Below are 10,000 nucleotides of genomic sequence, written 5' to 3'. Positions count from 1 at the left end.
TCAAAACTGTGTGAATCAAGAGCGAGCCAGCAGTCAATTGCTGTTTTAAAAGCTGGCAAAAAGCAAGAGCATATAATGACAGAAAATCACAAGCTTACTTCATCACTTAACCGTGGAGGACTCTGGGAAATCACAAAACCTGCACAAACAATATTTATTAGGACTGAAAAGTACGTTAGATTTTTAACTTCCAACTGTCTTGTAACAGGGATTGACATTGATGAGATAAAGTCTAAATCAACTAATGATAGTGAAGTATTAACAGCTTTCAACTGCATGAAGGCAAATTCAGAACTTAAAGTAGATGATAGGGTGGCCAAGGATGTGCTACAGAACATTATTCACCTGTACATCAGAGTTCGGTCATTTTCATTTGCTCGAGATGTTGTTCAGAAGTACAAATTACAGACGCTGAGTACTTGAGCTGCCAGGTTGACACGCATGGTTGAGTAGTATGTGAGTTTGATGTGGTCAAAAGTAAGTCTTGGGAGCAGTTTCAAACCATTTTCCACATCTTGGTAAATGAGTTGGACAATATGTTGCCACAACAAGTAGTGCCCATCATTCCACATGTACCTGAAATATATATGGTACCGGTAATGAAAATAGTGTTTTTGTGATAAATGCAGAAATTTTCGCACACTCATTGGCTAATTTTTATTATCAATAAGTAGAAAGAGATATGAATTTATAGTTTATGTGATGCGTCAACAATCGAGAGGGGACAATATGCCAACTTGTTATCATAAAAAAAACAATAAGAGCACAGAGGTATGAAAACCTGGCGTCAGTTTGTTAAATTTAATAGAACTTTATTATTTTATTATTCCAATATCCCAGCAAAAATATTGGATCTTTTTGTTGTCACTGAGTCATGAAGTCATTTCAGTGTAGGGAGCTGTCATTATTTATGAAAGGTGGTGGGGAAGAACAATTTTGTCATCATCAATCTTTATCTTTAGTTTAGTGTAATAATAAAAATATAAATAATACCTGAACATGAAACATACCCAGTACATGTACCAGATCCAGAATGATAGAGGCAGTTTCTTGTCGTCTTTAAAAGATGGGGGGCATCAGAAAAGAAGTAGATAAATCTGTGCGGAGAATAGAGATTGATGGTACGGTAGCATACTTCTTTCCCTGCATTTCCATCAAGAGCTGTATGCATTCTGTAGAAGTTTCTATTGGGTGAAGCCTCATCTGAAGTGGCAGCAACAACCCAAAGGTTACAAGTTGTCTCAAGAATACAAACAGCTTCCCAAAAGAGAGGCATTAGCTGGACAGCTGTGATTCCATTTGTTGCGAAGTAAGCGAGACTGAATTTCAACTCAGTGCAAACACCCCTCACAAGGAATACAAGTGCATGTGTTGCAACTGCATCTGCCTCATCAAGTGTTGCAAAATTAATGTCTGGATCCCCTAAGTCCACATAACCAATAAGTTCACCAGTAACCTTGTCAAAGACAAGATTTGACATTATCTTCATCTCATCAAAGAGTAACACAATGTACCTCTGTACATCAAAGTATGTGTCTGTCATTTCTTTAAGTTCTTGTAGGCAACTTTCATGAAAACCTCTCTTTGGCCGTATAAAGTTCCTGTAGTCCCGCAGAGTCCGTTGACTGGGTAACACAAGAATTCCACTGTTTCTCAATTCCTCATAACAAGATGGAGAATTCGCTGCAAAGGACAAACAGTACCTTACTATCATAGGGTGAAACCTCACTCCAGTTGCACTGCTTGAAAACATTTTTTTCTGTTGCTGCCAAAATAACTCCATAAATGGAGTTATTCTAGCATTGGTTTTCCCTAGAATTGATGTCAGATCCTTGCTGAGCTCATGGACAACCTCGATGCTGGAATTCTTTATTTCAGCCCTCATCTCATTCAACTGTTGTTCAAGTTCTGCACACTTTAATCTCTGCATCTGGAGTGTGAGTTTAATTCTCTCAGGTGGTGTTTGGGATACTGGAGAGTTGATGTGAGCAGGCTCTGATAATTTTTTCAGCTTTGATCTATTTGTTTTACCCACTGCATGAGAAAATTTGGAGCAAGGCATACACTGCTGGTTACTGTCTTCACACAGAAGTTCACATCCCTTAGCACGCCAGTACTGTTTACTTGGGAATGGTTCTTCTTCCTTCAAGTGATCCACAACCTTTGGAATGACATACTGTATCACATCACTACATGTTGAAGGTTCAACACCAGGGCAAATACAATACCTCTCCATATCCTTGACAAGGTTAGAAACAGACACATTCATCACAGACCTAAAGCAGTTCAAATAAAGTTCGTGGTCTATAGGTAATAGGCATCCATACACCTTGATAGTTAGCCCCAGACTGTCGTCGATTATTAGTTCGAGTTAAGGTAATAACAACGAATCACGTACCCTTTTAATAAGAACTTTGTCGTTTAGTTTTTATAATTTCCAGGTGGAAAGAGTTTTCAGAAGTTTTACTCTAACACAAAGTTCTTCGAAGTTCTTGTAGATTCGTTTGTTGATCTTGCTGTCTTCATGATCTCTGACAATGGACCTCGACGGTCTCATCACAGGCTTCCTTGAATCGTGGCTTTTCTTGGGCATATTAACCGTTGGGAGAGCTCCAAACTTTGGCTTTTTCTTCGTCATCTTTTCCGAATGAACTAGGAGAGAGAGAGAAAAGGAGAATTTGCTCAAAAAGTTTACCAAGAATGTTGAGACTATATTAAAGTTCGCGAGCAGTATGTTCTCATCTGTCAACAACGATAGATTAAAGCATAAACCTGCACTACTTACAGATTTCTATGTCATCAGGTGCGAAATGCTTTTCGCATGTATACACTCTATCATTGTCGATTAGCCTGTGGAAGTCTTTATCCACTACTCGTGATTTTGTCAGCTCATTCAGCCACTGTTCTCGCCACTGTTTATAATCGTCGTTTCTCGGAGCTGGGAGCTTCCATATCCCGATTCCTTTGGTATTCCTGCATGATCCGCATTCAAATACGGCACAATTGTCGCCTGGCATTTCGAATACATAAGTAACTAGTTTGATAACGATTTAAACTATTTTACAGAAAGATAACTGCGATGTTTTCGTGACTCGACAACAACCTTATACTATCTCCGACGCCATTTTGAAAAAACGTATTGCTCGGTCATTATCACGTGATCTCTCTAAAATCGAACAATAACCTCTTCCTCTGATGTTCGCCGGTTTTCCTAACCAGTCCCCTCTACTAACTATGGTCTAACTCTTTCATGGTAATTAACTATTCAGCTCGCATTTCGTGACATAGAACAACTTGTGAAAAAGGTTACGGCGTCGCTCGAAAGTAATTACAAACAAGTAGGTCCATTAATCACACTAGAAGGGCCATAACAAAAGGTAACATTAAAATAGAGACTTATAAAAAGCAAAACAGAACACTCAAGTGAACAAAGAAATTTCAAGCCTCGATAAAGCAATTATTTAAAATCTGTTGTATTCTACAGAAACGAGACATAAAATCTTGTTTTTGATTTCGTTCTCTTATAGAACTTGTTTGAAAAAGCAATATATAGTCCGACGTGGAACAGGATTTCCTCTTTTAAGAACACTAATGTCTCTGGCCGGCAGAGAAGTTCTTTAAAACTTGGGAAAAAAGAGCAGAGTTTCGCTCGGAAGTTATTAATACAAGGATCAAACCACGAAAGAAAGCATTAAAATAGTAACATAACAGGAAAAACAGAGCACTCAAGAACACAAAGAAACTTTGAGCTTCAATAAACCCATTACTTTACATGGAAAAATAATTAAGTTCAAAACATCTTTGCTCCCTGACAAACCTGCTGGTCAGTTTTGATTGGTAATTAGACGCATAAGGAATAAAAACAGCTCTGATATGATCACCCGGCGTCGATGAAAAATTATCGTGAAACTCTAGAATTAAAATTAAATCCCAAAAGTTTAGGATAAAGGTTCTGCCGCCTATCTTAAAAACTTGATAGTTTTTTTGGATAAATCTTCCTTCTCTAATTCCTGATCGATACGCAGGCAACACATTTTGAGAATATAAGGTAGACCTCCTGAATTTTTGGTGCTTGCACGCACTGACCTTTGATATAGCTGAAAGCTCTATCATTTAAATACAAATTTTGTCCCTTATCTCGTTTTCTTTCAGGTAAAGTACATGCACAGGTACATAGTAGTACTTATTAAACGCTACAAAACTCAGGCTCAAATTTCTTTCTTGTGTATTTCTTTCTTTGTTTTGAAAAAAGTTCGAAAACCTCGATTTGATTTGATATTCTTTTTTTAGCCTTATCTCTGATAATAGGCCCTCAACATGAGTATCCCTGGGGAAAAATATGCCATTATGAACCCGCTTTGGGCTGATTCAGGATTTAGTATTCAGCTTATCCAGTTTTATGAAAAGAACGAGAAAATGACAGAAAGGACCGTGACGGGCGAATGACTCAGACGGAGTTTTCTCTTTGCAGAACTAATTTGAACCAAACTAGTTTTTCTAATCATGGACGCAGAAAATGGGTCTCTTTTACTCCTCCACAAATATACACGTAATTGGCTTACGCAAGTCATGCAGATCTTCATTGTGCTATTAGATCAATAGAGTTTTTGTTCGCGGGCATAGGTATGTTTTGTGCCCGACAGGAACTGTGGGCGAGTGGGCGGTGGGTCTCTCTAGAATTTCATATTCACGCAATTTATTCTAGCAATAGTATAGCTGCAAAATAGTTCAAAGTAAAACTTGCTCCGAGCTTTCAAAAAATCCTTAAACTTTGGTCTTTGACTAAGTTAGAGATGTCTTAGCAGATAAATTTACTTCTTCTAAAATGATTACAATGAACAACAGAGTTCGGCTGCTAGACGGTCGATATTGGCTTGTCTAACTGTTTCATGGTAATTAACTATTCAGCTCGCATTTCGTGACATAGAACAACTTGTGAAAAAGGTTACGGCGTCGCTCGAAAGTAATTACAAACAAGTAGGTCCATTAATCACACTAGAAGGGCCATAACAAAAGGTAACATTAAAATAGAGACTTATAAAAAGCAAAACAGAACACTCAAGTGAACAAAGAAATTTCAAGCCTCGATAAAGCAATTATTTAAAATCTGTTGTATTCTACAGAAACGAGACATAAAATCTTGTTTTTGATTTCGTTCTCTTATAGAACTTGTTTGAAAAAGCAATATATAGTCCGACGTGGAACAGGATTCCCTCTTTTAAGAACACCAATGTCTCTGGCCGGCAGAGAAGTTCTTTACAACTTGGGAAAAAAGAGCAGAGTTTCGCTCGGAAGTTATTAATACAAGGATCAAACCACGAAAGAAAGCATTAAAATAGTAACATAACAGGAAAAACAGAGCACTCAAGAACACAAAGAAACTTTGAGCTTCAATAAACCCATTACTTTACATGGAAAAATAATTAAGTTTAAAACATCTTTGCTCCCTGACAAACCTGCTGGTCAGTTTTGATTGGTAATTAGACGCATAAGGAATGAAAACAGTTCTGATATGATCACCCGGCGTCGATGAAAAATTATCGTGAAACTCTAGAATTAAAATTAAATCCCAAAAGTTTAAGATAAAGGTTCTGCCGCCTATCTTGAAAACTTGATAGTTTTTTGGATAAATCTTCCTTCTCTGTTCCTAATCGATACGCAGGCAACACATTTTGAAAATATGCAGTAGGCCTCCTGAATTTTTGGTGTAAAAAATAAATGTCTGCCAGAGGGGAAAATCACTCAATCGAAAAATAACAGGAAAAGATAAAGAACAGAATTTCACTTACATATATATATATAATTATTATCTACAGGAATAGAGAAGCAAAAGCCCTTCTACTGGACATATTGAGTACTTGGTTACGACTTGTGAAAAAGGGCACAGCGTCGTTTGGAAGTGATTATTACAAACGAGTAGGTCCATTGATCAGACCACAAGTGCTATAAAGAAAGGCAGCATTAAAATACTGACACAAATTAAGCAAACAAGAACACTCAAGTACACAATGAAATTTCAGGCTTCGATAGAGCAATTCTTTGAAATTATCATAAAGCTCTTCACACATCTTTGTCTCATGAGAGACTTATTGGATCTCAAATAGTACAGAACACTCAAAGGACAGTCTTGAAGGCAATCGAAACCTCAAGCTAAGGTATGAAAGATTTTACATTTTATGTCGCTTTCTTTTCAAGTCATTTTTCTGTCCTTTGTCAGAAGGTAAATATTTGTAAGAGCTTTCTGCGGAAATCTAAACTTCATGTCTCCATACTTCACGTTTTCTGCCTAGATCAATCATGTCTCCCAAGTTTGTTCTGCGCTTCGTGTTGGTTTTGATGGGAGCTATTTCAATACAGGGACAGCGTCTAAACATCAAGCGTAAATCACCTGCCTTCTTAGTCAGGCGTCATGATCAGGGTGAGTCTTCGACTAAAGTCTCCTAATGTCATTCCTTTAAGAGCTCATATATATATATCTATATGGCAATAGAAAATCTCTCGGCATTCACTGAATTTTAATTGCAACCATTAGCTCGTAAATTACCAGTGTACATTAAAGACAACACCGATCTGCTCAACAGGATTGAGGAGCTAAATCGGAATGGCCATTTTCCCGAAGGCACTCTATTGGTTTCATGGGATGTTGTCTCAATGTTTCCTACCATTGATAATCAACTCGGTCTTACCGCAGTGAAGAGGGCACTGAATGCCAGAGAAAATAAGCTTCCATCCACTAATTGCATTTTAGAAGCGGTTCAAATTTGTTTGAAGAGCAATCATTCGGTTTTCAGAGAAAACTTCTTTCTACGGGTTCATGGCACAGCCATGGGCCCTGAGAACGCCTGCAGTTATGCAGATCTTGCCATGGGTGAAATAGATTTTCAGGCTAAGTTCTCTGGCCACATAAAGCCGGCTTTGTGGCGGCGATACCGTGATGATGTTTTTTATCTCTGGCAACAAGGCCTTCTGGCACTGCATGAGTTTACTGAATTTATAAACTCCTTGTATCCCACTATAAAATTCGAATTAGTTTCTTCCGAACGAGAGCTCCATGTGCTATATTTAACTCTACATCTTATCGAGGGTTTTTATTGGGACAGACGTTTGCTTAAAGCCAACTGATAGTTACCTGTATCTCCCATCATCAAGTGTTCATCCTAAACACGTTTTCAAAGCTATTCCTTACAGTACGAGCGTAAGCCGAAAGGGCGAAGGACGCACGCTCGAAGATCATCTTTAGAAACTCTTTGTAGAGGCAAGTTTATATTATATTTGTTTCTATTAACTCAGTTGCTAAAAGCAAATTATCTTCATTTGTAACCTCCACCGAAGTAGCACCACAGTTTCGTTAGAATCTTCCCCTTCACTGTAACAACGTACAGCGCCGTTATAAAAGAAGTAACACGTTACTGAGAGGACAGACTTCAACTTTCATTGCTAACTTTTTGTGATCTTGTACCGAAGTGTGTCCACATTTTCAAAGATGAAGTATACAGGGTGACTTTTATTGTTTCGTTTTTCCTGGTTATCGTTCTATCGACTCTTCGCGAAGATGGGGAGCACATTTTTCGGTGGTTTAAGGGAGGTGAAAATTCAAAAAAATTATTTTTTGGAAAAATATCAATCACAAGAAAGTGAATCTTGTGTTTTTTATGAGTAAAACTGATATTAAGCCAAGTTCTGCAACAGAGGGGTTAAAACCCAAGTTGAACCATTCGTAGAAATATCCTGTTAGTCTGCATGGTTGCGTAGTATTTTAAATCCGACTGATGTATATGAACAACTCAGTGGTTGCATTTTACGAACACTTAATGGTTGCATTTTACAAACACTTAAAGAGTCGGATTTTAAGAACACGGTAAGTCTCAAATAAGCTAAAGCTATTCATTTCACTTAACAAGGATGTTTACGGCTGGTTCTTGTTTTACATAGCGTGCGTTATGGTAAAAGTAATTAGCTTTTTTGTTTAGTCTTTTGTGCCCCGCTACTAACGATGACCCGATATTTTAACGGCTTTGACCTTTCCTTGACACTTCTCATCCACATTTTCACGTAACTTAGCAACGGAATGGAAAAAGTAATAGGTCTTCAAAAGTCGATTTAAATTCCCTCTTCAATTAAGACCTCTTGCTTTAATTAAGTTTCAAACGCTAATGACTACCTTTTCAAAGCGAAGTTTATGTGAGTCATGATTGTTGAAGATAATCTCAGACTAAATGTTGTGAACTGGAGATGTTTAATCTGAACTCGGTCTTATCATTCGGTACAGCTACAAATTACATAAAACAGAAAGCTAGACTCGAAACTGAAACAAATATTGAATTACAAGAAAAAGAATAACACACAAGCGACAACTTACATATTTTTGGCTATCTCCAAGCTAAACCGAACATCAACATCAAAATACAAAAAAAAAAAAATAGGCAAACCTTACTACGCAAAAACAACGCACAACGGTTTGAGCACATGTTCGCTAAGGTCATGTGATCTGCACAAGGGGGGACCGGAGGGGCAAACTGTCTCTAACAATGATCATTTTGCAATATAAAGCAATCAGCGTTTTAAAAATTGAATTGTATTGGATCTGTCTCAAAAGGGAATAAATATTAATAGGAATGTGGCCATTCCATATTTCATTTGGCAAATGCAAACATGCTCATCTGGAGATAATTGTTTCGTCACCAGACTTTCGTCTTCTAAACCACTGTTCAAGGGTCTCAAGTTGAATGGGTTAACTCGTAGCCGTAAAACTGCCAAATAATTAGTCTTAAGGCGTAAGAATCGGCAAATTTTAATCTTTAGCCGTAGAAAAGAGTTACCTGTAAAAAAATATCTTAATTAACAGCTGTCAGAGGTTGCGTAAACGAGTGTAGAGTGTTTCAATAGAGAGATTCAGCACCGCCTTTACGTGAAAAGTGAACGGCAAGAGTGACCACGTTTTTCCACCATTTTTTCACGTTTGCCAGGTGCGCTTTGCCGTTTCTTCGAGAAATTTACTCTTCCTTGTAAGCTATACAAGGGCGCCTTCAAATCCACCAGGACGAGAGCTCACATCAAGCTAAAGCAGTAAGGTTCACGCTATTTTACGTGAAACTTTTCACGTAAACCGTACGATTCTAAATCTCTCTAATTTATTTGGTTTTGAACAGAATCCTCGCAACTTGCCAACATGATGTCAAAACTAAATCTAATGAAAACGATGTTAACTGTTTTATTGTCATATTACACCCAAGGAAGCCCTGTTGTGGATTGTCGTAACAACCGAATACCTGGTCTGATTGGCCATTGGCGCATGGACGAGGAGACTGGAAACGAGGTCGCTGATGACTCGGGTTATGAGAACCATGGCTTGGCTGTTGGCCCGGTGTCTAAGCTATCCAAGTTCACTCGCGGTCGCTATTTTAACTCCAATGGAATAATCTCGATTTCAGACTCTCCGGTATTGAATTTTGGCACTTCAAGTTTCACAGTGACAGGATGGATTAAGATTTTGGATGTCACCTATCCCCTGACAACCTTTGCTGTGAAGAAGGGTAATGGCTGTTATTTTTCCCTAGGCCGCCAGGGTTCGGTAGCTGGTTGGGAAACGGGGCACGGCTACAAAGCCAATAGCCTTGACGTTTGTATAAGAGACAAAAACAACAGAATGGCTCGAAGTAAAATCTCCTTTGACAATGGCTTTCAACAACATCTTGGTCAATGGGTGCATTACGCCGTTGTCTTTGATCGCCACCAGCATAAAAAAGCCTTCGTTTACATCAATGGCCAAAAGCAGTCAAACTTCCTTGACATCTGTACTGTAACAGGTAGCATTGACAACAACAGGGATCTCTCGTTTGGCACTTTGTACGGTTGGAAAACGAAGGGAACTCTCGACGAGTATCGACTGTACAACAACGCTCTGGACGAATTCGACGTTACAGAAATATACAACGACCACCTTTTGTGAAAAGCGCGTTAAAGTCATAAATGACTGACTTTAAACTAACGCTGTTTTTTT

The 10,000-nt window shown here is 38.3% G+C and overlaps 3 protein-coding genes across 3 annotated transcripts in view; all 3 read left to right on the top strand.

The window, feature by feature from the left end:
* LOC148716782 (uncharacterized) overlaps positions 1–423 on the top strand; it is a 1,383-nt gene extending 960 nt beyond the window's left edge. Inside the window, exon 2 of the mRNA XM_088746012.1 lies at positions 1–423. This exon is cut by the window's left edge and continues 570 nt beyond it. Coding sequence (XP_088602138.1) covers positions 1–423 — 423 coding nt within the window.
* Positions 424–6,021: 5,598 nt separating this feature from the next.
* LOC148716781 (uncharacterized) overlaps positions 6,022–10,000 on the top strand; it is a 7,106-nt gene continuing 3,127 nt past the window's right edge. The window contains exons 1-3 of the mRNA XM_088746015.1: positions 6,022–6,155; positions 6,291–6,418; positions 9,234–10,000. The exon at positions 9,234–10,000 is cut by the window's right edge and continues 3,127 nt beyond it. Coding sequence (XP_088602141.1) covers positions 6,298–6,418; positions 9,234–9,949 — 837 coding nt within the window. The 5' untranslated portion in view covers positions 6,022–6,155; positions 6,291–6,297 and the 3' untranslated portion in view covers positions 9,950–10,000. The remainder of the gene's footprint in view (positions 6,156–6,290; positions 6,419–9,233) is intronic.
* Positions 6,026–10,000, top strand: part of LOC148716768 (uncharacterized) — a 130,491-nt gene continuing 126,516 nt past the window's right edge. The window contains exon 1 of the mRNA XM_088746010.1: positions 6,026–6,155. The gene's annotated coding sequence lies outside the window, so the exon portion shown is untranslated. The remainder of the gene's footprint in view (positions 6,156–10,000) is intronic.

The sequence above is a fragment of the Stylophora pistillata genome, chromosome 14 (genome assembly GCF_964205215.1).
Source record: "Stylophora pistillata chromosome 14, jaStyPist1.2, whole genome shotgun sequence".
In the NCBI taxonomy this organism is placed as follows: domain Eukaryota; kingdom Metazoa; phylum Cnidaria; class Anthozoa; order Scleractinia; family Pocilloporidae; genus Stylophora; species Stylophora pistillata.
The sequence above is the reverse complement of the archived record's forward strand: the minus strand, read 5'-3'. Positions and strand labels throughout refer to the sequence as shown.